Source organism: Pyrgilauda ruficollis, unplaced genomic scaffold (assembly GCF_017590135.1).
Source record: "Pyrgilauda ruficollis isolate IOZ18807 unplaced genomic scaffold, ASM1759013v1 scaffold208, whole genome shotgun sequence".
Lineage (NCBI taxonomy): Eukaryota > Metazoa > Chordata > Aves > Passeriformes > Passeridae > Pyrgilauda > Pyrgilauda ruficollis.
In genome coordinates this window covers 646,183-671,931 of record NW_024520096.1, presented here as the reverse complement: position 1 = coordinate 671,931, position 25,749 = coordinate 646,183, and the positions used below count along the sequence as shown (strand labels likewise).

The window sequence follows — 25,749 nt, the reverse complement described above, 5'->3', positions numbered from 1 at the left end:
ACATCTCCGGTGAGAATCCCCATTTTTTCCCCATTTTTCCCCCTCTTTTTATCCCCTTTTCCCCCCATTTTCCCCCATTTTTTCTCCCCGTTTATTTTTCTTTTTCCTTCCCATTTCCTTTCTCTTTTTTCCCCATTTTTTTGTTACTTTTCCCCCATTTTTCCCCAAAAAACCCAGAACCTGGGAAGGGCTGGGATGAGCCCTGGGATCCTTCCCAGCCCAGGATTTGTGGGAATAAAATTTGGGAATTGGGATTGGGAGGAGAGAAATCCAGGACTGGAAATTGGATTAAAATGGGAAAACAGAGCAGAAGTCTGGGAATAAACGGGGGAAAATTCCGGGAAAAAAGCAGGAATTCTGTGCTGCTGCCCCCTGGGGTGGAGCTGGGCCTGTCCCAGTTGGGAATTCCGGGAATTTTTCCTGGATTTTCCCCCGGGATTGCAGGTCTGGAATTACAAACTGCGGCGCTGCCTCTTCACCCTGCTGGGACACCTGGACTACATCCGCACCACCTTCTTCCACCACGTGAGGGCAGCCGGGAATGCCGGGAATTCTGGGAATTCTGGGGTTATCCTGGGAATTCCGGGGGGCTCTGGCAATCCAGGGTTGTCCTGGGAATCCAGGATTTCTGGCACTCCCCAGTGGGAGTCTGCTCTCCCGGGAATTCTGGGGTTATCCTGGGAATTTTGGGGGGTTTCATGGGAATTCTGGGGTTCTGGGAATCCAAGGTTGTCCTGGGAATTCTGGGGGTTATCCCGGGAATTCTGGGGTTCTGGGAATCCAGGGTTATCCTGGGAATTCCGGGGTTATCCTGGGAATTCTGGGGTTCTGGGAATCCAGGGTTATCCCGGGAATTTGGGGGTTTTCCTGGGAATTCTGGGGGTTATCCCAGGAATTCTGGGGTTCTGTCGTGGGAATTCCGGGGTTATCCTGGGAATTCTGGGGTTCTGGGAATCCAGGGTTATCCCGGGAATTTGGGGGTTTTCCTGGGAATTCTGGGGGTTATCCCAGGAATTCTGGGGTTCTGGGAATCCAGGGTTATCCCAGGAATTCTGGGGTTCTGGGAATCCAAGGTTGTCCTGGGAATCCAGGGTTATCCTGAGAGCTCTGGAGTTCTGGGAGCTTCTGGTGGGAATCTCCTCATGGAATTTTTTGTCACGGAATCCTCATTTTCCTGGGAATCTCCTCCAGTGGGAATCCCTTTCCTGGGAATCCTGCTTTCCTGGGAATTCCTTCCTGGCCATCTCCAAGGGGGGGATTTTTCAACGGGAATCTGCAGTGGGAATCCATTCCCGGCACTCCATCCCTCCGGGATCCCTTCCCAGAGGATTTTCCCCTGGGAGATCAGGAATTCCCGGCGCTGGGATCTCTCCAGGCCCCAATCCCAGGTTTTTTTTTTTTCCCCAGGAGTATCCCTGGATCCTGAGCGCTTCCGATGACCAAACCATCCGCGTGTGGAACTGGCAGAGCCGCACCTGCGTCTGGTGAGGGCCCGGCATTCCCGGGATTCCGGGGAAATCTGGGATCCTGGCATTCCCGGGATTCCGGGGAAATCTGGGATCCTGGCATTCCCGGGATTCCGGGATTCCTAGAATACTGGGATTCCTTGGGATTCTGGGATCAATTCTTCCCTGGGATTTCTGGGATCCTGGGATTCCTGGGATTCTGGGATCAATCCTTCCCTGGCATCCTGGGATTCTGGGACTCCTGGGATTCCATGGAAATCTGGGATCAATCATTCCCTGGGATTCTGGGATTCCCTGGAATTCTGGGATACACCCTTCCCTGAGATTCTTGGGATTTTGGGATTCTGGGATAGACCCTTCCTTGGGATTCTGGGATAAACCCTTTCCTGGGATTCCCTGGAATTCTGGGATCAGTCCTCCCCTGAGATTCTGGGATTAATCCTCCCCTAGGATTTTGGGATCAAATGTTCTCTGCAATTCCCTGGGATTCCCTGGGATTCCAAGATAAATCCTCCCTGGGATTCTGGGATCAGTCCTCCCCTGAGATTCCTTGGGATTTTGGGATAAATCCTCCCTGGGATTCTGGGATAAATCCATCCCTGGGAGGGCAGAGAATTCCCAGACCCAGAGAATTCCGTGGATTCCCCATCCCTGGGATGGTGGGAATGTCCCTCCCTTGGAATCGGGGTGGGATTTCTTTGGGATTTCAGGATTCCTGGATTCCCTGGGCTGCTTTATTGGGATTTCAGGGACAAACCCTGCACCCAACCAAGGAATTCCTTGGATTCCCCATCCCTGGGAGCGCCCCAGCCCAGGGGATCCCACAATTCCCAACCCCCCGGGAGCGGGCGGGGGTCCGGGCCGTTCTCACGGAATTGTGTCGGGATTTCGGGATCAGCGTCCTGACGGGGCACAACCACTACGTGATGTGCGCCCAGTTCCACCCCAGCGAGGACCTGGTGGTGTCGGCCAGCCTGGACCAGACCGTGCGCGTCTGGGACATCTCCGGTGAGACTCCGGGGAAAAACCGGGAAAATCCATGGGAAAAATGGGAATGGGAGTGGGATGGGCCAGGCCGTGCGCGTCTGGGACATCTCCGGTGAGACTCCGGGAAAATCCATGGGAAAAATGGGAATGGGACTGGGAAAAATGGGAATGGGAGTGGGATGGGCCAGGCTGTCAGGGTGTGGGACATCTCCGGTGAGACTCCAGGGAAAAACCAGGAAAAACTGGGAAAATCCGTGGGAAAACAGGAATGGGAACGGGTGTGGGACATCTCCGGTGAGATTCCAGGGAAAAAATGGGAATGGGAGTGGGAAAAACTGGGAATGGGAGTAAGGTGGACCAGACTGAGGGTGTGGGACATTTCTGGTGAGATTCCAGGGAAAAATCCATGGGAAAACAGGGAATGGGAATGGGTGTGGGATACCTCCTGATGAGGGATCCCAAAAAGTTCTGGGACAGTCGGGAATGAGGGGCAGGAAAAGGGAACGGAGGATCCTGAGGGATCTGGGGGGTGATCCCGGAGAAAAGGGGGATCCGGGGGGTTGGGATCTGCCAGGGGGGATTTGGGATCAGATTTGGGATCTGATCCCAGGGACTGGGGCAGGACCAGAGGGAGCGGCCTCGAGCTGTGCCAGGGTGGGAAATCTGGGATGATTTTTCCATGGAAAAAGAGTTGGGAAGCACCAGCAGGGGCTCAGGGAGGGTTGGATCCCATCCCTGGAGAACCTCTGGAGATCCCCCCGGTGTGGGAAAAACCTGAGGAAAGAAGCCCTTGGAATTGCTGGATCCGGGAGCTGATTCCCGTGGTTTTTCTCGTGGTTTTTCCCGGGTTTTTCCTGAGTTTTTCCCGGTTTTTCCCTGCTCTCCAGGGCTCAGGAAGAAGAACCTGTCCCCCGGGGCCGTGGAGTCGGACGTGCGCGGCATCACCGGCGTGGATCTGTTCGGCACCACCGACGCCGTGGTCAAACACGTGCTGGAGGTGCCTGCTTCCCAAAATCCCTGGGGAATCCCTGGGGAATCCAGGAAAATCCCTGGGGAATCCAGGAAAATCCCTGGGGAATCCATAAAAATCCCTGGGGAATCCATAAAAATCCCTGGGGAATCCCTGGGAAATCCAGGAAAATCCCTGGGGAATCCATAAAAATCTCTGGGAAATCCATAAAAATCCCTGGGGAATCCCTGGGAAATCCAGGAAAATCCCTGGGGAATCCATAAAAATCTCTGGGGAATCCAGGAAAATCCCTGGAAAATCCATAAAAATCCCTGGGGAATCCCTGGGAAATCCAGGAAAATCCCTGGGGAATCCATAAAAATCTCTGGGGAATCCAGGAAAATCCCTGGAAAATCCATAAAAATCCCTGGGGAATCCCTGGGAAATCCAGGAAAATCCCTGGGGAATCCATAAAAATCTCTGGGGAATCCAGGAAAATCCCTGGAAAATCCATAAAAATCCCTGGGGAATCCCTGGGAAATCCAGGAAAATCCCTGGGGAATCCCTGAAAATCCCTGGGGAATCCACTGAATCCTTCCTGGTTCAATCCCTGTCCTGGGGATGGATTCCAGAGATGTTTTCCTGCTTTTCTCCCCGTTTTTGTGGTTGATTCCCAAATCTCTGCCATTTTCCATGGATTTCCCCCATTCCTGGGGTTTTTCCCCCACCTCCCCCCGTGGTTTTCCCTGGATTTTCTTCATTCTTCCTGGATTTTTCCCCCACTCCTGGCCATTTTTCCCTGGATTCCCCCCCATTCCCTGCCCTTTTTCCCTGGATTCCCCCATTCCTGGCTGGTTTTCCCTGGATTCCCCCATTCCTGGCTGGTTTTCCCTGGATTCCCCCATTCCTGGCTGGTTTTCCCTGGATTCCCCCCCATTCCCAGCCCTTTTTTTCCTGGATTCCCCCCATTTTGTGCCATTTTCCCCCCATTCCCGGCCCTTTTCCCCCTGGATTTCCCCCATTCCCTGCCCTTTTTCCCTGCATTTCCCCCACTCCCTGCCGTTTTCCCCCCGTTCCCGGCCCTTTTTCCCGGGATTTCCCCTCATTCCCACTTTTCCAGGGCCATGACCGGGGGGTGAACTGGGCTGCCTTCCACCCCTCCATGCCCCTGATCGTGTCCGGGGCCGACGACCGCCAGGTGAAGATCTGGAGGATGAACGGTGAGCAAAAAACGGGAAAAAAAGGCAAAAAACCAGGAAGAAGGCTCAGGATTCTGGCTGGGATGGGGAAAAGTGGGAATCACCCCCGTTCCCGGCGTTTTCCTGCTTTTTCTCCCCAGTCTTGGGGAGTTTTCCCCCCCGTTCCTTCCGTTTTCCAGGGGTTTTATCCCCATTCCTCCCATTTCCCTGGTTTTTCTCCCCCATTCCTCCCTTTTCCCTGGGGTCTTTCCCCACTCCTCCCACTCCCCTGCTGCTTTTCCCCATTCCATACATTTTTTTCCCCATTTTCCCTGGATTTCCCCCCAAATCCCAGATTCCAAGCCACGGGAGGTGACCACGAGCAGGGCCGGTTTCTCCCTTTCTCTGCTGTTTTTTCCCATTTCCCCGTAGTTTCTCCCCATTCCATGAATATTTTCCCCATTTTCCCTGGATTTCCCCCCAACTCCCAGATTCCAAGCCACGGGAGGTGACCACGAGCAGGGCCGGTTTCTCCCTTTCTCTGCTGTTTTTTCCCATTTCCCCGTAGTTTCTCCCCATTCCATGAATATTTTCCCCATTTTCCCTGGATTTCCCCCCAACTCCCAGATTCCAAGCCACGGGAGGTGACCACGAGCAGGGCCGGTTTCTCCCTTTCTCTGCTGTTTTTTCCCATTTCCCCGTAGTTTCTCCCCATTCCATGAATATTTTCCCCATTTTCCCTGGATTTCTCCCCAAATCCCAGATTCCAAGCCACGGGAGGTGACCACGAGCAGGGCCGGTTTCTCCCTTTCTCTGCTGTTTTTTTCCCATTTCCCTGTAGTTTCTCCCCATTCCCCTGGGATCTCTCCCCATTCCCCTGAGATCTCTCCCCATTCCCTGCTTTTTCTCCCCATTCCATGAATATTTTCCCCGTTTATTCCCTGGATTTCCCCCCAAATCCCAGAGTCCAAGGCCTGGGAGGTGGACACGTGCCGGGGCCACTACAACAACGTTTCCTGCGCCGTTTTCCACCCGCGCCAGGAGCTGATCCTCAGCAACTCCGAGGACAAGAGCATCCGGGTGTGGGACATGTCCAAGCGGTCAGTGCCCCCCGGGGCAGGGGAGCGACCCTCGGCAAGCTCAGGAATTCCCGGGATTGCCAAAATTCCCGGATTTTTTCCCCCCCAGGACCGGCGTCCAAACGTTCCGGCGCGACCACGACCGGTTCTGGGTGCTGGCGGCGCATCCCAACCTCAACCTCTTCGCTGCTGGTGAGTCCGGGAATTCCGGCCGGGAATGCCCAAATTCCAGCTGGGAATGCCCAAATTCCAGCTGGGAATGCCCAAATTCCAGCTGGGAATCCTCAAGTTCTGGCTGGGAATCCTCAAATTCCAGCCGGGAATCCTCAAATTCCAGCTGGGAATGCCCAAATTCCAGCTGGGAATCCTCAAGTTCTGGCCGGGAATCCTCAAATTCCGGCTGGGAATGCCCAAATTCCAGCTGGGAATCCTCAAGTTCTGGCTGGGAATCCCCAAATTCCGGCTGGAAATCCTCAAATTCCGGCTGGGATACCCTGAAATACTCTCAGGAACTCCAGGTTTCTCCAGGAACCCCGAATTCCGGGTGTAATTCCCAGTGTTTTTTCTGGAGTTCTGGGTGTTTTTCACCCCAGGGCACAACAGGGGCATGCTGGTGTTCAGTTCCCTTTTCTCTTCCCCCATTCCCATCCCAAATTCCTGGTGGTTTTCCCCAGAATTCCTGCTGTTATTCATGGTGTTTTTCCCCACAATTCCTGGTGTAATTCCAGTTGTAATTCCTGATGTTTCACCCCAGGGCACAACTGGGCCGTGCTGGTGTTCAGTTCCCTTTTCTCTCCCCCATTCCCATGCCAAATTCCTGGTGTTTTTCCCCAGAGCTCCTGCTGTAATTCCAGGTGTTTTTCCTGGCATTCTGGCTGTTATTCCTGGTGTAATTTTGGCTGTTATTCCGGGTGTTTTTCCCTGGAATTCTGGCTGTAATTCCTGGTGTAATTCCAGGTGTTTTTCCCTGGAATTCCCACTGTTGTTCTGGTTATTTTTCCCTGGAATTCCGGCTGTTATTCTGGGTGTTTTTCCCTAGAATTCCAGCTGTTATTCTGGGTGTTTTTCCCTGGAATTCCGGATTTAATTCCAGCTGTTTTTCCTTGGAATTCCAGCTGTTATTCTGGGTGTTTTTTCCCAGGAATTCTGGCTGTAATTCTGGTTGTAATTCCCGCTGTAATTCCGGCTGTTTTTCCCTGGAATTCCCGTTGGAATTCCCAGTATAATTCCCGGTGTAATTCCGGCTTTTTTTCCCGACATTCCGGGTGTTTTTCCCTGGGATTCCCGCTGTAATTCTGGCTGTTTCTCCCAACATTCCGTCTGTAATTCCGGCTGTTTCTCCCGACATGCCGGGTGTTTTTCCCTGGGATTCCCGCTGTAATTCTGGCTGTTTCTCCCAACATTCCGTCTGTAATTCCGGCTGTTTCTCCCGACATTCCGGCTGTAATTCCGGCTGTTTCTCCCGACATTCCGGGTGTTTTTCCCTGGGATTCCCGCTGTAATTCCGGCTGTTTCTCCTGACATTCCCGCTGTAATTCTGGCTGTTTCTCCCGACATTCCCGCGGTAATTCTGGCTGTTTCTCCCGACATTCCCGTGGTAATTCCGGCTGTTTCTCCCTGGGATTCCCGCTGTAATTCCGGCTGTTTCTCCCGACATTCCGGCTGTAATTCCGGCTGTTTCTCCCGACATTCCGGGTGTTTTTCCCTGGGATTCCCGCTGTAATTCCGGCTGTTTCTCCTGACATTCCAGCTGTAATTCCGGCTGTTTCTCCCGACATTCCGGCTGTAATTCCGGCTGTTTCTCCCGACATTCCGGGTGTTTTTCCCTGGGATTCCGGCTGTAATTCCGGCTGTTTCCCCCCAGGGCACGACGGGGGCATGCTGGTGTTCAAGCTGGAGCGGGAGCGGCCGGCGCTGGCCGTGCACGGCAATTCTCTGTTCTACGTCAAGGATCGCTTCCTGCGGCAGCTCGACTTCGGCAGCTCCCGCGACGTGGCCGTGATGCAGCTGCGCAGGCACGGCCCGAGATCCGCCCCAAAATCCCCGAAACCCGCCCCGAAATCTGCCCCAAAATCCCTGAAACCTGCCCCGAAATCCGTCCCGAAATCCGCCCCAAAATCCCTGAAATCCGCTCTGAAATCCACCCTGAAACCCGCCCGAAATCCGCCCCGAAATCCCTGAAATCCCCAAAATCTGCCCCAAAATCCGCCCCAAAATCCCTGAAATCCACCCCAAAAACCACCCTAAAATCCACCCCGAAATCCCTGAAATCCGCCCCAAAATCCACCCCGAAATCCAGCCCGAAATCCCTGAAATCCACCCCGAAATCCGCCCCAAAATCCATCCCAAATCTGCCCCAAAATCCCTGAAATCCGCCCCAAAAACCATCCTAAAATCCACCCTGAAATCCATCCATCCCAAAATCCATCCATCCCAAAATCCACCCCGAAATCCGCCCCAAAAACCATCCTAAAATCCACCCTGAAATCCGCCCCAAAATCCATCCATCCCAAAATCCACCCCAAAATCTGTCCCAAAACCTGTCCCGAAAATCCCCAAAATCCATCCCAAACCAGCCCAGCATTCCCAAAATCCCCAAAATCCATCCCAAACAACCCCAGCATTCCCAAAATCCCCAAAATCCATCCCAAACCAGCCCAGCATTCCCAAAATCCCATTTTTTCCCTCTCCAGCGGCTCCAAGTTCCCGGTGTTCAGCATGAGCTACACAAACCAGCCCAGCATTCCCAAAATCCCATTTTTTCCCTCTCCAGCGGCTCCAAGTTCCCGGTGTTCAGCATGAGCTACAACCCAGCTGAGAATTCCGTGCTGCTCTGCACTGTGAGTCCCAAAATCCGGAGTTTTTTTGGGAAAAAATCCCCCAAATCCCTGACTCTGGGGGAAAACCTCCAATTCCACTTCATTCCTCTGAAAAATCCCTCTAATTCCACATTTTTGGGGGGAAAATTCCTCAAATCCCTGCTTTTCTTGGGGGAAAAATCCATCAAATCCCTGATTTTTTGGGAAAAAAAGAGTCCCTCAAATTCCTGATTTTTTGGGGAAAAATCCCTCAAATCCCTGATTTTTTTGGCGGGGGGAAAATCCCAATCCCTCAAATTCCACTTTTTTGGGGTGGGGAGGAAATCTCTCAACCCCCCCATTTTTTTAAATGGGAAAATCCCTCATATTCCTCTTTTTCCTGAGAAAAAAAAATCCCTTAAATTCCATTTTTTTGGGGGGAAAATCCCTTAAATTCCATGTTTTTTTTCAGGAAAACCCCTCAAATCCCTGATTTTTTTGGGGAAAACCCCTAAACTGCCCTGGTTTTATCCCACAGCGAGCCAGCAACCTGGAGAACAGCACCTACGACCTCTACACCATTCCCAAGGATGCAGATTCCCAAAATCCCGACGGTGGGTGTGGCCTGAGCTCCCAAAAATCCCAGGAATTCCCATCCCCATCCCCCCCTCCGTTTTTCCCTTCGTTTATCCCCAAAATCCCCTTTCTGAACCCCAAATTTTGGGTTTTTTTCACGGATTTTTTGGCAGCTTTCCCCTTTCCCCTTGAAAAATTCAAACTTTTCCAGCCCCCCATCCATATTTTATCAGGAATTCTCCTTTCCCTTCCCAAATTTTCCTCCCAGCTGGAGATTTCCTGGCTCTGTCCAAAGTTGATGGATCTCAGGCGGATTTTTGGGATGTTTCATCCACAAAAAAAACCCTTTTAAAATGACAATTCCAGGAATTATTTTGTTTTCCCTTTCTGGCAAATTCCAGATATTTTTCTTTCTTTTTTTTTTTTTTGTTTTGGGGAGGAATTTACGATTCCAAGCCTTGATTTAACGGGATGAAAACTCCCAAATTATTGGATTTTTGTCCTGGTTTTAAATCCCAGCTGCTCCCCCTGCCAGGGAGGAATGATGGATTTGGGGCCTTTTCCAGGGATTTATGGATTCCGGAGGGTTTGGAGCAGGGAATATTTCCCTGCTGGGGTGGATTTGGAGGCATAGAACGGGGAGGAAAAAAAAAAAAAACAAACCAATTTTTTTGGGAAGTTTTTCCAGCTGGGATATTGGGAAGATCAATCAAATCTGTGGATTTGATGGAGGAGCAGCTGGGTCCCAAAAAAAAAGAGGGAAAAGGGAAAATTCTGCTGCCAGAGGAGGGAGAAGGGCCCAGCCTCGGGAAGGGTTTGGGGCAAAACCCTCCAATCCTGAGTTTTTGGGAAAAATCCCTCAAATCCATGAATTTTCTGGGGGAAAAAATCCTTCAAATTCCGCTTTATTTTTTTGAAAAGTTTCTCAAGTCCCACAGTTTTGGGAGAAATCCCTCAAGTTCCACATTTTTGGGGGAAGCCCCTCGAGTTCCACATTTTGGGGATTTTCAGGGCCTTTTCTGGCTGAAAATTCCAGATTTTTGTGGAATATCAGAGGCTGGAGCAGCCTGGGATGGGTGGATTGTCCCATGGAATGGGAGGAGATTTGAGGTCCCTTCTGATCCCAAAAGTTCTGGGATTCTGGGATGTGAATCCAGGGGAAATCCAGATCCCATCCCAACCCCTGAACCCTATCCCATCAATCCCATTGATGCCATCCCAATCCCATTGACCCCATGGATCCCATCCCAATCCCATTGATCCCATAAATCCCATGGATCCCATCCCAATCCCTGAATCCCAATCCCATAAATCCCATGGATCCCTTATTCCCATCCCATCCTGTCCCATCAATCCCATAAATCTCATCCCAGCCCCATCCCAATTCCATCCTATAAATCCCATTTTATAAATCTCACCCCATCCCATCAATCCCATAAATCCCATCCCAATCCCATCCCATCAATCCCTTCCCAATCCCATCTTTTAAATCCCATCCCAATCCCATCCCATAAATCCCAATCCCATCCTTTAAATCCCATCCCAATCCTATCCCATAAATCCCAATCCTATTTTTTAAATCCCATCCCATAAATCCCAATCCCATCCTTTAAATCCCATCCCACAGATCCCATCCCAATTCCATCTTTTAAATCCCATCCCATCAATCCCATCCCATCAATCCCATCCCATAAATCCCAATCCCATCCTGTAATTCCTATCCCATCAATCCCATCCCGAGGGATGGATTCCCGGGTGGATCCCGGCCGGATTCGCGGGTTGATCCCGGTTTTTTTGGGGTCCCAGCTCCGGAGGGGAAGCGCTCCTCGGGGCTCACGGCCGTGTGGGTGGCGCGGAACCGATTCGCCGTCCTGGACAGGATGCACTCGGTGAGATCCCGGGAAAAAAAAATGGGAAAAATCGGGATAATGGGGGTCCAGGGGGGCTGATCCCAACGGGAAAAGGGTTGGGGAAATTGGGGTAACGGGGATTGGATCCAGGGAAGCCTGATCCCAAATGAAAAGGGTTGGGAAAAGAGGGAGATTGGGATAACGGGGATCAGATCCAGAGGGGCCTGATCCCAAAAATAAAAGGGTTGGGAAAACCAGGAATGGGGCTGGAGGAGCTGGAAAAGGGAATGGAGGATCCTGAGGGGGCATTCCCGCCATTCCCGCCGTTCCCTCATCCGGCCGTTCCCGCCATTCCCGCCGTTCCAGCCATCCTGATCTGTAACCGGAAGCTGGAGTCGCTGTGCCAGATCCACGAGAACATCCGGGTGAAGAGCGGCGCCTGGGACGAGAGCGGCGTCTTCATCTACACCACCAGCAACCACATCAAATACGCCGTCACCTCGGGGTCAGCCCTGCTCCGGGATGGCTGGAGTTCCTGGGATGGCCGGGAATGCCCTGGGATGGCTGGAATCCCTGGGATGGCCGGGAATGCCCTGGGATGGCTGGGAATCACTGGGATGGCCGGGAATCCCTGGGATGGCGGGAATGCCCTGGGATGGCCAGAGTTCCCTGGGATGGCTGGAATTCCTGGGATGGCCGGGAATTCCCTGGGATGGCCGGGAATCCCTGAGATGGCCGGGAATCCCTGAGATGGCGGGAATGCCCTGGGATAGCTGGAATTCCCTGGGATGGCCAGAGTTCCCTGGGATGGCCGGAGTTCCCTGGGATGGCGGGAATTCCCTGGGATGGTCAGGAATTCCCTGGGATGGCCGGGAATTGTCACTGGCATGGCTGGGAATTCCTTGGAATGGCTTTTGAGTTCCCTGGGGTGGTCTGGAATTCCTTGGGATGGCCGGGAGTTCCCTGGGATGGCCAGGAGTTCCCTAGGATGGTCAGGAATTCCTTGGGATAGGCAGGAGTTCCCGGGATGGTCAGTCCCTGGGATGGTCACTCCCTGGGATGGCTGAGAGTTGCCCGGAATGGCTGGAAGTTCCCTGGAACAGCCAGGAATTCTCACCAGGAATGTTGCCCTGGAACTCCCTGGGGTGGTTGGGAATTCTCACCGGGAATATCTCCCTGGAACTTCCTGGGAATTCTCACGGCGAATTCTCACTGGGAATTCTTACTGGGAGCGTCCCCCCGGAGCTCCCTGGGATGGCTGGGAATTCCCACCGGGAATGTCCCCCGGGACGGCCGGGAGTTCTCACCGGGAATTCTCGCCGGGAATGTCGCCCGGCACAGGGATCACGGGATCATCCGCACGCTGGACCTGCCCATCTACGTGACGCGGGTGAAGGGCAACAACGTCTACTGCCTGGACCGGGAGTGCCGGCCCCGCGTGCTCACCATCGACCCCACCGAGTTCCGCTTCAAACTGGCCCTCATCAACAGGAAGTACGACGAGGTCAGGAAATCTGGGAATGGAGAAACGTGGGGAAAAACGGGGTTGGGAATGGGGGAAAGCGGGGTTGGGAATGGTGGATCAAGATCGGGAGTGCCGGCCCCGCGTGCTCAGCATTGACTCCACCGAGTTCCGCTTCAAACTGGCTCTCATCAACAGGAAGTACGATGAGGTCAGGAAATCTGGGAATGGAGAAACGTGGGAAAAAATGGGGTTGGGAATGGGGGAAAATGGGATTGGGAATGGTGGAGAAATGGGGTTGGGAATGGGGGAAAGCGGGGTTGGGAATGGTGGATCAAGATCGGGAGTGCCGGCCCCGCGTGCTCAGCATCAACTCCACCGAGTTCCGCTTCAAAGTGGTTCTCATCAACAGGAAGTACGACGAGGTCAGGAAATCTGGGAATGGAGGGAAATAGAAAAGCCTTTCCCGAGGATTCTGGGTTTGGGAATAGGGGCTGGAGCATTTGGGAATAGGGGCTGGAAAGGCCTTTCCTGAGGGATTTTGGGAAAAGCCTTTCCCGAGGGGTTTTGGGAAGATCCTTTCCCGAGGATAGGAAAAGCCTTTCCCAGGGATGGAAGATCCTTTCCCAAGGGATTTTGGGAAAGCCTTTCCCGAGGGATTTTGGGGAGAGCCTTTCCCAGGGATTTTGGGAAGAGCCTTTCCTGAGGGATTTGGGAAGAGCCTTTCCCAGGGATTTTGGGGAGAGCCTTTCCCAGGGATTTTGGGCCGCCCCGCAGGTGCTGCACATGGTGCGGAACGCCAAGCTGGTGGGGCAGTCGATCATCGCGTACCTGCAGCGCAAGGGGTACCCCGAGGTGGCCCTGCACTTCGTCAAGGACGAGAAAACGCGCTTCAGCCTGGCCCTGGAGTGCGGCAACATCGAGGTGACGCCGGCTTTCGGGGCGTTTTGGGGCGTTTCGGGGCGTTTTGGGGAAAACGTGCTTCAGCCTGGCCCTGGAGCGTGGCAGCTCTGAGGTGACGCGGGCAGAGGGCTGCCTCAGCAGATTCTGGGGGATTTGGGGATGTTTTGGGACATTTCTGGCCGTTCTGAGGTGTTTTGGGGTGTCCTGGGGAGTTGGGTTTTGGGTGTTTTGGGATCTTTTTGGGACATTCCCTGGCACAGATTGCCCTGGAAGCAGCCAAGGTGCTGGGTGACAGAGGCTCTCAGGGGAGGTGGTTCTGCCTCCATCCCTGCTCCCATTCCCCATTTCTAACCCCATTCCTGATCCCTCTGACCCCATTCCCGATCCCTCTGACCCCATTCCCGATCCCTCTGACCCCCTTCCCGATCCCTCTAACCCCGGAATTCCCTGGGAGCAGATTGCCCTGGAGGCAGCCAAGGCCCTGGACGACAAGGGCTGCTGGGAGAAGCTGGGCGAGGTGGCTCTGCCTCCCTCCCTGCTCCCATTCCCCATTTCTAGCCCCATTCCTGATCCCTCTGACCCCATTCCCGATCCCTCTAACCCCGGAATTCCCTGGGAGCAGATCGCCCTGGAGGCAGCCAAGGCCCTGGACGACAAGGGCTGCTGGGAGAAGCTGGGCGAGGTGGCTCTGCCTCCATCCCTGCTCCCATTCCCCATTCCCGATCCCTCTAACCCCGGAATTCCCTGGGAGCAGATCGCCCTGGAGGCAGCCAAGGCCCTGGACGACAAGGGCTGCTGGGAGAAGCTGGGCGAGGTGGCTCTGCTGCAGGGCAACCACCAGGTGGTGGAGATGTGCTACCAGCGCACCAAGAACTTCGACCGCCTCTCCTTCCTCTACCTCATCACCGGCAACCTGGAGAAGCTCCGCAAGATGATGAAGATCGGTGAGTGCCGGCGTTCCCGGCGGGAACGGGGCAGGCCGGGAACGGCGGCTGATTCCCGGTTTTCCCCCGGTGCAGCGGAGATCCGGAAGGACATGAGCGGGCACTACCAGAACGCGCTGTACCTGGGGGACGTGGCCGAGAGGGTGCGGATCCTGCGGAACTGCGGCCAGAGTGAGTCATTCCCAAAGGGAATTCCGAGGGCTCGGGGCACTGGGAGTCATTCCCTACAGGAATTCCGAGGGTTTGGGGCACAGGGAGTCATTCCCAAAGGGAATTCCAGGCATGGGGAGTTGTTCCAAGCAGAATTCTGGGCACGGGGAGTCCTTCCCTACAGGAATTCTGGGAGTTCTGGGCATGGGCAGTCATTCCTAAAGGGAATTCTGAGCACAGGGAGTTCTTCCCAATGGAATTCTGGGATTTCTGGGCATAGGGAGTCCTTCCTGATGGGAATTCCGGGCACAAGGAGTCGTTCCCAATGGGAATTCTGCCCTGGGAGTTCAGGAAAGGCTCTTGGATCCTCAAGCACTTCCATTATTCCAGTGGTTATTCCCATTATTCCAATGGCTATTCCCAGTATTTCCCATTATTCCCGTGGTCATTCCTGTTACTCCAATGGCTGTTCCCACTATTTCCATCATTCCAGTGGCTGTTCCCAGTATTTTCCATTATTCCCGTGGTCATTCCCAGTATTTCCCATTATTTCCGTGGTCATTCCTGTTATTCCAATGGTTATTCCCAGTGTTTCCCGCTATTCCCATGGCCATTCCCGTTTTTCCAGAATCCCTGGCGTTCCTGACAGCCGCCACGCACGGGCTGGACGAGGAGGCCGAGAGCCTGCGGGAATCCTTCGATCCCGAGAAGGAGACGGTGGGAATGCCGGGAAAACGCCGGGAATTTGGGAAGGGAGGGAGGGGATGGGCATGGGAGAAATCCTGGGAAGCTCCTGGAATTTGGGATGGGAGGAAGACGCCTGGAATTTGGGAAGGAGGGAATGGTGGGGATGGAGGAAATCCTGGGAAACTCCTGGAATTTGGGAACAGTGGGATCCGTGGGGAGAACTGGAAAACTCCTGGAATTCAGGAAGGAGGGGATGGGGGCTCCTGGGAAACTCCTGGAATTTGGGAACAGTGGATTCCACTGGGGAGAACTCCTGGAAAACTGGAATTCAGGAAGGAGGGGATGGGGGCTCCTGGAAAACTCCAGGAATTCAAGAAGGGAACAGTGGGATCCAGCGGGGAGAACTCCTGGAATTCAGGAAGGAGGGGATGGGGGCTCCTGGAAAACTCCTGGAATTTGAGAAGGAGGGGATAGGGGCTCCTGGGAAGCTCCTGGAATTTGGGAAGGGACCAGTGGGATGCAGTACGGAGAACTGGAAAACTCCTGGAATTCAGGAAGGAGGGGATGGGGGCTCCTGGAAAGCTCCAGGAATTCGGGAAGGGAACAGTGGGATGCAGCAGGGAGAGCTCCTGGAAAGCCCCAGGAATCCGGGAAAGGCAGCTCTTTCCCGGGATCCCGAGGAGCGGGATTTTCCTGGCGCATGCCGACGTTTTCCCGGCGTGTCCCAGATCCCGGCCGTGGATCCCGAGGCGCGGCTGCTGCAGCCGCCGGCGCCGGTGCTGCCCCTGGACACCAACTGGCCCCTGCTGACCGTGTCCAAGGGCTTCTTCGAGGGCTCCATCGCCGGGAAAGGTCAGCACATCCCGGGATCTGGGCACCCGGAATGGGCTGGGAACCGGGCAGAAAAGGCCTGGAAGGCTGGGGGAGGAGGTGGGGCCAGGGGGCTGGGAATGGGATCAGGACTGGGATTGAGCCCTGGGAATGGGATCAGGACTGGGATTGACCGCTGGGAATGGGATTGAGCCCTGGGAATGGGATCAGGACTGGGATTGATCCCTGGGAATGGGATTGAGCCCTGGGAATGGGATCAGGACTGGGGTTGATCCCTGGGAATGGGATTGAGCCCTGGGAATGGGATCAGGACTGGGATTGAGCCCTGGGAATGGGATCAGGACTGGGATTGACCGCTGGGAATGGGATTGAGCCCTGGGTTTGGTGGGATCAGGTCTGGGATTGATCCCTGGGAATGGGATTGAGCCCTGGGAATGGGATCAGGACTGGGATTGACCCCTGGGAATGGGATCAGGACTGGGATTGACCTGGGAATGGCCAGAGTCGTGTCCAGGTGTGGGAAGTCATGGAATGAGCAGCTGGAAAAGGGAATTCCTGGCACAGGGAGAGTCCTGAAGGAGCTGGGGGGGCTCAGCCTGGAGAAAAGGGGGATCCAGGGGGAATTTGGGATCTTCCAGGGGGTTTTGGGATCTGATCTCAGGGAATGGGCCAGGACAAGAGGGAACAACCTCGAGCTGTGCCAGGGCTGGAAATCTGGGATGGTTTTTCCATGGAAAAAGGGTTGGGAAGCATTGGAAGGGGCTGAGGGAGGGTTGGATCCCCATCCCTGGAGGAGTCTGAGGAATCCCTGGAATTCTGGGGATGAAGCCCATGACCCTGGAGCTCTCCCCCACCCTCATAAATCCCAAAATTCTGCAAAATCCCACCCCGAGATGCAGGGTGGGGTTTTTCCCTCATGGAATTCTTTCCTGAGGGTCATTCCCTGTTTTTTTTTTTTAGGGAAAGGAGGAGCCCTGGCTGCTGACATCGACATGGACGCCGTGGGCACCGAGGGCTGGGGCGAGGACGCCGAGCTGCAGCTGGATGAAGGTGGGAAAATCCCGGAATTTTCCATGGGAAAACTGCATTGCCCCGTGCCCGTGGGATCCCTCTGACATTCCCTGCTCCCTGCAGACGGATTTGTGGATGCTGGGGAAGGATTCGGAGAGGAAGGAACGGGAAAAGGCCAGGAGGAAGGAGGAGGATGGGAGGTGGAAGAAGATTTGGATCTTCCCCCGGAGCTGGTAGGAGAATCCTGGGGCATCCCAGTGCCAGTTCCTTGGGAATTCGGGAAGCAGGGAGTGTTCTGTGGGATCATCCAGCTCGGATTTCAGCTGGAATTCTGGGATTTTCCCTCAGGATGTCCCCGCCGGCCCCGCAGGAACGGCTGAGGACGGATTCTTCGTGCCCCCCACCAAAGGCACCAGCCCAGCCCAGGTAAAATCCTGGATTTCCTCGGAAAACCGGGAATTTCCTCCTTTTCCCTTCATTTTTTGGGATTTCTGAGCCCATTGTGGGAACTCTGCCATCCCAATCCCACCTGGATTCCCTTCCCTCTTTCCCAGGTGTGGTGCAACAATTCCCAGCTCCCCGTGGATCACATCCTGGCAGGATCCTTTGAGACAGCCATGAGGGTGAGTTTTCCATGGAATTTTTAATGGAAAAACGCCTCCTTTCCCCCTTACTTTGCCTGCTCCACCCCAAATCCTCACTTTGCTTCCGTCTGGGAATATTCCATCCCCATTTTCCTGTGGATGCGAGCCAGAGCGAGGTCTCGGCGCTGCCTGATCCGGGTTTTCCCGACCCAATCCATGATTTTTTTTCGCCCTCAGCTGCTCCATGACCAGGTGGGAGTGACCAACTTCGGGCCCTACAAGCAGCTCTTCCTGCAGACCTTCTCCCGGGGCCGGACGACGTTCCAGGCGCTTCCCAGCCTCCCCGCCATGTACGGATACCCGCACCGCAACTGGTGAGCACTGGGACGCGCCTCTCCCACCTTCCCGGGGTTTTCCAGGCTCTTCCTGGGGAGAAATCCCGGATTTACGGGGGGTGAATGAGGTCAGCCAGTCTGAGCTTGGAGGCTCAGAATCCCAGGAATTCCTTGGGCAGCTCCAGGGATGGGGAGGAGGCGGAATTCCCGGTTTGTGGGGAGAGTGGGAATTGTGGGGGGCAGAGATGGGTTTGGGGCTGAGCTCAGGGCAAAATCCAGGGAATGGCCAGGGCTGGATCCTCATGGAATGAGGGGCTGGGAAGTGTCCAGGGAATGGAGCTGGAGCAGCTGGAAAAGGGAATGGAGAATCCTGAGGGAGCTGGGGGCGGGGGCTCAGCGTGGAGAAAAGGGGAATCCAGGGGGAATTTGGGATCTGATCCCAGGGAACAGGGACGGAATGAGAGGGAACTCCTCAAGTTGCACCAGGAAAGGTTTAGGTTGGATATTTGGGGGAATTTTTCCATGGCAAAGCGTTGGGAACCATTGCACGGGCCTCAGGAAGGTGCATTCCCATCCCTGGAGGGAATTCCCAGGAATCCCTGGAATTCCACCCCACCCTCACCGGGCCCGCATCCCTAAATCCGGAATTTCCGGGGTGCCAGGAAAGAGGCCGGGCTGAAGACCGCGCTGCCGGCCGTGGGGCTGAAGCTGAACGACCTGATCCAGCGGCTGCAGCTCTGCTACCAGCTGACCACGGCCGGCAAGTTCGAGGAGGCCGTGGAGAAATTCCGGCTGATCCTGCTCAGCGTGCCCCTGCTGGTGGTGGACAACAAGCAGGAGATCGCCGAGGTCAGGGGGGCATCATCCCGGTGGGATCCCTGAGGGGGGAATGTGGGAATCCTGCCCTGAAAAACGCGGGATTCCTGAGGGGGGAATGTGGGAATCCCTGAGGGGGAAAATGTGGGAATTCCTGAGGGGGAAATGTGGGAATTTCTGAGGGGGAAAATGTGGGAATCCTGCCCTGAAAAACGCGGGATTCCTGAGGGGGAAATGTGGGAATGCCTGAGGGGGGAAATGTGGGATTCCTCAGCGGGAAATGTGGGATTCCTGAGGGGGGAATGTGGGAATCCCTGAGGGGGAAAATGTGGGAATTCCTGAGGGGGAAATGTGGGAATTTCTGAGGGGGGAAATGTGGGATTTCTGAGGGGTGAAACATGGAATTCATGAGGGGGGGAAATGTGGGATTGCTGAGGGGGAAATGTGGGATTCCTGAGGGGGAAAATATGGGAATTCTGCTCTGAAAAACATGGGATTGCTGAGGGGGAAATGTGGGATTCCTGAGGTGGGAAATGTGGGAATTCATGAGGGGGAAAGTGTGGGAATCCTGAGGGGGGAAATACGGGATTCCTGACCTGGAAAACATCGAATTCCTGAGGGGGGAAATGTGGGTTTCATGAGGGGGGAAGTGGGTGAATGTCTGAGGGGGAAATGTGGGATTTCTGAGGGGAAAAGGTGGGAACTTCTGAGGGGAAAAGGTGGGAATTTATGAGGGGAAATGTGGGAATCCTGCCTTGGAAAACACAGATTTCCTGAGGGGGAAAATGTGAGAATTCATGAGGGGAAAAATGTGGGATTCATGAGGGGAAAAATGTGGGATTCCTGAGGGGAGAAATGTGGGAATTTCTGGGGAGGATACTGTGGGATTCCTGACGGGGGAAACGTGGGATTCCCGATCCCGGGGTGTCCCCAGGGAAGGGTTTGATCCCCGGTTTTGTCCCACAGGCGCAGCAGCTGGTCGCCATATGCCGGGAATACATCGTGGGGTTGTCCATGGAGATCGAGAGGAAGAAGCTGCCCAAGGAGACGCTGGAGCAACAGAAAAGGATCTGTGAGGTGAGGGATGCCTGAGGGGAAAAACAAGGAATTCCTGAGGGGAAAACATGGGATTCCTGAGGGGGGAAGTGCAGGATTCCTGAGGGGGTAAATGAGGGAATTTCTGAGGGGGATAACACGGAATTCCTGAGGGGCAAATGTGGGAATTTCTGAGGGGGATAACACGGAATTCCTGAGGGGCAAATGTGGGAATTTCTCAAGGGGAAAACATGGAATTCCTGAGGAGGGAAATTTAGGAATTCCTGAGGGAGGAAATGAGGGAATTACTGAGGGGAAAACCACAGAATTTCTGACTAGGAGATGTGGGATGTCTGAGGGGGAAATGTGGGATTTCTGAGGGGTAAAATGTGGGAATTTCTGAGGGGAAAAAGACAGAATTCCTGGGCGGGGGGAAATGTGGGGATTTCTGAGGGGAAAAACAAGGAATTCCTGAGGGGGAAATGTAAGATTCCTGAGGTGGTATCAAAACCTCACTGGAAATTTGGAATTCTGCCTTCAACGCAAACACAACAGGGAAAAGAGGGATTCCCTGTCACAATTCCCGTTATTCCCAAGGACTTTAACCCCTGCTTTCCCTGGCAGATGGCCGCCTACTTCACGCACTCCAACCTGCAGCCCGTGCACATGATCCTGGTGCTCCGCACCGCCCTCAACCTCTTCTTCAAGCTCAAGAACTTCAAAAGCGCCGCCACCTTCGCCCGGCGCCTGCTCGAGCTCGGCCCCAAGCCTGAGGTGGCTCAGCAGGTGAGACCCCAAATGGCCCTGTCCCCAAATGTCCCCAATGGCCCTGTCCCCAAACTCAAGGTGAGGTCCTCAGGTGAGGCCTCAAGTTGGGAAACAAAGTTTTTGGGGGGTCCTTGTGCCCAAACCCCCACTGTGACCCTTTTTGGGGCGTCCTTGTCCCCAAACCTGAGCTGAGGCCCTCAGGTGTGGAACCCTTCCTGTGACACCGTTTTTGGGGTGTCCTTGTCCCCAAACCTCCACCGTGTCACTGTTTTTGGGGTGTCCCTGTCCCCAAACCCCCACTGTGACCCTTTTTTGGGGTGTCCCTGTCCCCAAACCCCCACTGTGACCCTTTTTGGGGTGTCCCTGTCCCCAAACCCCCACTGTGACCCTTTTTTGGGGTGTCCCTGTCCCCAAACCCCCACTGTGACCCTTTTTTGGGGTGTCCTTGTCCCCAAACCCCCACTGTGACCCTTTTTGGGGTGACCCTTACCCCAAACCCCCACTGTGACCCTTTTTGGGTTGTCCTTGTCCCCAAACCCCCACTGTGACCCTTTTTGGGGCACCCCCGTTCCCCGTGCTCACGGCGGTGCCGTCCCCAGACGCGGAAGATCCTGGCGGCGTGCGAGAAGAACCCCATCGACAGCCACCAGCTGAACTACGACCAGCACAACCCCTTCGACATCTGCGCCGCCTCCTACCGCCCCATCTACCGCGGCAAAGCCGTGGAGAAGTGTCCCCTCAGCGGGGCCTGCTACAGCCCCGAGTTCCGGGGACAGATCTGCCGCGTCACCACGGTGAGGGGACGCCGCTCGTCCCGCTGAGCTGTGGGCTGGCAGAAATCGGGGCTGGGAGGTGGTTTGAGGGGTCAGTGCTGTCCTTTGGGCGGACATTTTGTGGTTCCGGAGGGGGTTTGGGGTCTGTCCCGCAAGGGAGGCCTGTGGGAGTTGGGCCGGGTTGGTCTGGAGGAGGTTGAGGGCGAAACTTAATCTATCTGTAGAAATATCTCAAATATCCATGGAAATATCTTCAATATCCATGGATATATCTCCAACGTCCCCAAAAATGTCTCCTCTGAGAGGGGATTTGGGCTCTGGAGTGTTTTTCCCACAAAGAAGGCCTGTGGGAGTTGGGCCTGGTTGGTCTGGAGGAGGCTGAGGGGGAAACTTATCCATCCATGGAAATATGTTCAATATCCATGGAAATATCTTCAATATCCATGGAAATATCTCCAATATTTGTGGAAATATCTTCAATATCCATTGATATATCTCCAACATCCCCAAAAATCTCTCCTCTGAGAGGGGATTTGGGCTCTGGAGTGTTTTTCCCACAAAGAAGGCCTGTGGGAGTTGGGCCTGGTTGGTCTGGAGGAGGCTGAGGGGGAATCTTATCCATCTGAAGACATATCTCAAATATCCATGGAAATATCTCAAATATCCCCTCAAATCCCTCAAATTTCCACACAAATCCCTCAAATTCTCACCCAAATCCCCCTAAGGGATCTCAGGACACTCCCAGACCCTTCCCAGTGCTCACAGCACAGGCCCAGGAGTGACAGCCACAAACCCAACCCCTAAATCCCGAACTTTCACCCCTAAATCCCGAATTTTCACCCCTAAATCCTCTCTTTGTCCCTGCAGGTGACGGAGATTGGGAAGGACGTGCTGGGGCTGCGCATCAGCCCCCTCCAGTTCCGCTAGGAATTCTCCTGGATAAGGAAATTCCCACTCCCCCCTCCCAGCTTTCCCCCCACTCCCTCCCCTTGGCCATTCCCATCCTCTCTTCCCGGTTTTTCCTCGCCGTGGAATTCCGGATTGAGATTTTTTCCCACGTTTAGGAGGATTTTTTTTCCTTGTTCCCAGAGCAGTTTTTCTGTGCTTTTATCCCAAATTTTTTCCAGAGGGGGAAGGGAGGCTCTTCCCAAATCCTGGTTGGGACACAACCTCCTCTGCTCCCCTTAAAATCCTAAAAAATTTCTTGGAAAACCCGGGATTGGCTCTGTAAATCCCGAATCCAGGGAAATCCTGCTCCCTCTGGAAGTGGCTCTGTGTTCGTTGACGCCTTCTGTTGTCGTCATGGCAACTTAATGAGCTCCCCTCGTTAATAAAGTTCATTAATCACCTGGATTTCCCTGGTTTGCAGCTCCGGACACGCCAAAAAAAAAAAAAAAATTGGAATTTAATCCCTTTTCCCACCTCTGCTTGGAGAGCTGGGAATTTTCCAGAGGATGGGATGGGCGCTCCTGGGATGATTTGGAGCTGGGTGTGTTAATTAGCGGGGTGTAATTAACGCCCCAATTAGCCCTAAGGGCTTGTCCTGCATTTCCAGGTGGAGTTTTGTCCTTTGTCACTCCCGGCTTTGGCCCCAGGGCACGAAAAAGGCTCCGGGATTCCCAAATTTGGGTGGATTCCGATCCCTGCAGGGGAGAGGGGTGGGAATAACAACGGGGGAGGATGCAGGGATGCAATTCCAGGGCTTGTCCTGCTGGGAATGTCCAGGGCATGGAAGGAGGGGATGGAAGTGTCCAGGGAACGGGGCTGGAGCTGCTGGAAAAGGGAACGGAGGATCCCGAGGGGGCTCAGCCTGGAGAAAAGGGGGATTTGGGATCTGCCAGGGGGGATTTGGGATCTGATCCCAGGGAACGGGACAGGACAAGAGGGAATGCCCTCGAGCTGTGCCAGGGCTGGAAATCTGGGATGGTTTTTCCATGGAAAAAGGGTTGGGAAGCACCGGAAGGGGCTGAGGGAGGGTTGGATCCCCACTCCTGGAGGAAATCCCTGGAATTCCGAGCAGATGAGCAGGTGAGGATCACTTTGGGATTCTTCCCCCCACCTCGCTGATCCCGGAGTCCCTCGGGGTCTTCAACCTTTTATTTATCCATAAAAAAGCAGGGGCAAAAAAGGGAATGCGAGCGTTGCCTCACTTCCAGCATTCCATGGGGCGTTCCGGGGGGCTCTGGGGTGGAGCCAGAGCCTCTGGATTTAGGGCTTGGGGGATTTGAGGACCAGGGAGTCGTGGCAGGCCACGGCGATGCCCCCGATGAGGTTCAGGAACTCCTGGAAATCCAGCTGCCCGTCGCTGTTCATGTCCAGCTTCTTCATCATCCTGTCCACCACGCCCGGGTCCTTCTGGTTCTGGGGGGAAAAAAACGGGAATTGGTGCCTGGAATGAGGGGGAATTCCCTGCCCAGGCAGGGAGGGGAGCTCAGGGAATCCGGGAATGGTTTGGGATGGAAAATCCTTGAACAGCCACGTTCAGTGATGGTCCCGCAATCCCATCCCGCTCCAGACCCCATCCCGGCACATCCCCAGGGCTGGGACCCCCTGGATCATCCCATCAATCCCATCGATCCCACCCCATCCCATCAATCCCATCCCATCCCATTGATCCCATCCCATCGATCCCACCCCATCCCATCAATCCCATCCCATCGATCCCATCCCATCCCATCAATCCCACCCCATGGATCCCCTCCCATGGATCCCATCCCATTGATCCGATCACAGCCCATTGATCCCATCCCAGCTGATTGATCCCATTGTTCCCATTGATCCTGTCTCACTGATCCCGTCCCAATCCCATGGATCCCATCCCATCTCAATCCCATTGATCCCATCCTTTCCCATGGATCCCATCCCCTTCCATTGATCCCATCCCAATCCCATGGATCCCACTGATCCCATCCCCACCCCATTCCATGGATCCCATTGAGCCTATGCCATCCCACTGATCTCATGGATCCCATCCCATTCCATGGATCCCATTGATCCAATCCCAGCCCATGGATCCCATGGATTGCATTGATCCCACGGATCCCATCCCCGTACCAATCCCATGGATCCCACCCCATTCCATGGATCCCATTGATCCGATCCCATCTCATGGATCCCATCCCATCCCAATCCTGTGGATTGCATTGATCCCATGGATCGCACTGATCCCATGGATCCCATCCCATCCCAAGGATCCCACTGGTCCTATCCCCACCCCATTCCATGGATCCCGTTGATCCTATCCCATCCCATGGATCCCATCCCATCCCAAGGATCCCACTGGTCCTATCCCCACCCCATTCCATGGATCCCATGGATCCCAGCCCATCGATCCCATGGATCCCATCCCCTCACTCCCATCCCGTGGATCCCACGACCGCCCGTTCCCGGACCTTGGTGAAGGCGGCCAGCTCGGTGTCCATGAAGGCGCGGAATTCCCGCTTGGAGAGGGTGCAGGCGTCGCCCTCGCGGCCGGCGTAGCGCTGGAACACGGCCAGCAGCGACTCGATGCAGCGCTCCGTCTCCGTGGGCTGGGAGCACAAATCCCGGGATTTGGGGTCGGGGGGGGGGGCTGGGGAACCCCCTCTGCCCGCCCCAGGTGTGCCGGGGCCAATCCCGGATTTTCTGGGAGCAGGGAGAGGCCCCCTGTGCCCGCCCATTCCAGGAGCAATCCGGTTTTTTTGGGATGAGGGAAGGGCTGGAGGAGCCTCCTGTGCCCATTCCAGGTGTGCCAGGGGCAATCCCGGATTTTTTGGATGAGGGAAGGGCTGGAGGAGCCTCCTCTGCTCATTCCAGGAGTGACTCCAGGTTTTTTGGGATGAGGGAAGGGCTGGAGGAGCCTCCTCTGCCCATTCCTGGAGCAATTCCAGGTTTTCTGGGGAGCAGGGAAAGGCCTTCTCTACCCATTCCAGGAGCAATCCCAGTTTTTCTGGGATGAGGGAAGGGCTGGAGGAACCTCCTCTGCCCATGCCTGGAGCAATTCCAGGTTTTTTGGGAGCAGGGAAAGGCCCTCTCTACCCATTCCAGGAGCAATCCCAGTTTTTTGGGGATGAGGGAAGGGCTGGAGGAGCCTCCTCTGCCCATTCCAGGTGTGCCAAGGAGCAACCCCGAATTTTTTGGGAGCAGGGAAGCACCTCCTGTGCCCATCCCAGCTTTTCCAAGAGCAATCCCGGTTTTCTCGGGATGCGGGAAGGGCCCAGCCGGACCCGTTCCGCCGCATTTTTCCCTGGATTTCGCTCCCTGGCGCAGCGGGACGGGCCCGGAGCGGGAGCGGCTCCTGGAAAATGCCCGGGGGAGGTGGCGGATCCGGCGGGGCGGTGGCAAGGGCCGGGTTCGGCTCAGGCGGATTTTTTTGGGAGATAATCCCGTTCTTTCCCTGTTTCCCCCATTTCTCCCCACCCCACCCCGGGTTTTCCCTGTTTTTCACCCATTTTCCCCGTTTTTTCCCTGTTTTCCCCCGGTTTTTTTTCCTGGTTTTCCCAGTTTTTTTGCCATTTTCCTCCCGGTTTCTGCCCTGCTTTTCCCCCGTTTTCCCCCCATTTTCCGCCCGTTTTTTACCTGCCACCCC

General features: G+C 54.8%; 2 protein-coding genes across 2 annotated transcripts in view; one reads left to right on the top strand and one right to left on the bottom strand.

Annotated features, from left to right (window-relative positions):
• Positions 1–22,535, top strand: part of COPA (COPI coat complex subunit alpha) — a 25,517-nt gene extending 2,982 nt beyond the window's left edge. The window contains 28 exon segments of the mRNA XM_041467457.1: positions 445–525; positions 1,408–1,484; positions 2,365–2,474; positions 3,341–3,450; positions 4,523–4,622; positions 5,545–5,680; positions 5,769–5,851; positions 7,524–7,674; positions 8,433–8,499; positions 8,996–9,071; positions 10,840–11,013; positions 11,076–11,388; positions 12,225–12,387; positions 13,123–13,269; positions 14,003–14,192; positions 14,268–14,363; positions 14,971–15,059; positions 15,758–15,881; positions 16,821–16,910; positions 16,995–17,104; positions 17,220–17,297; positions 17,426–17,494; positions 17,693–17,829; positions 18,453–18,639; positions 19,573–19,683; positions 20,266–20,427; positions 21,009–21,203; positions 22,050–22,535. Of these exon segments, the coding sequence (XP_041323391.1) occupies positions 445–525; positions 1,408–1,484; positions 2,365–2,474; positions 3,341–3,450; positions 4,523–4,622; positions 5,545–5,680; positions 5,769–5,851; positions 7,524–7,674; positions 8,433–8,499; positions 8,996–9,071; positions 10,840–11,013; positions 11,076–11,388; positions 12,225–12,387; positions 13,123–13,269; positions 14,003–14,192; positions 14,268–14,363; positions 14,971–15,059; positions 15,758–15,881; positions 16,821–16,910; positions 16,995–17,104; positions 17,220–17,297; positions 17,426–17,494; positions 17,693–17,829; positions 18,453–18,639; positions 19,573–19,683; positions 20,266–20,427; positions 21,009–21,203; positions 22,050–22,109 (3,486 nt within the window). The 3' untranslated portion in view covers positions 22,110–22,535.
• A 729-nt stretch (positions 22,536–23,264) lies between these two features.
• The window catches only part of S100A11 (S100 calcium binding protein A11), a 3,962-nt gene continuing 1,477 nt past the window's right edge, over positions 23,265–25,749 (bottom strand). Inside the window, exons 2-3 of the mRNA XM_041467496.1 lie at positions 24,575–24,712; positions 23,265–23,543 (exon numbers count right to left, since the gene is read on the bottom strand). Of these exons, the coding sequence (XP_041323430.1) occupies positions 23,391–23,543; positions 24,575–24,712 (291 nt within the window). The 3' untranslated portion in view covers positions 23,265–23,390. The remainder of the gene's footprint in view (positions 23,544–24,574; positions 24,713–25,749) is intronic.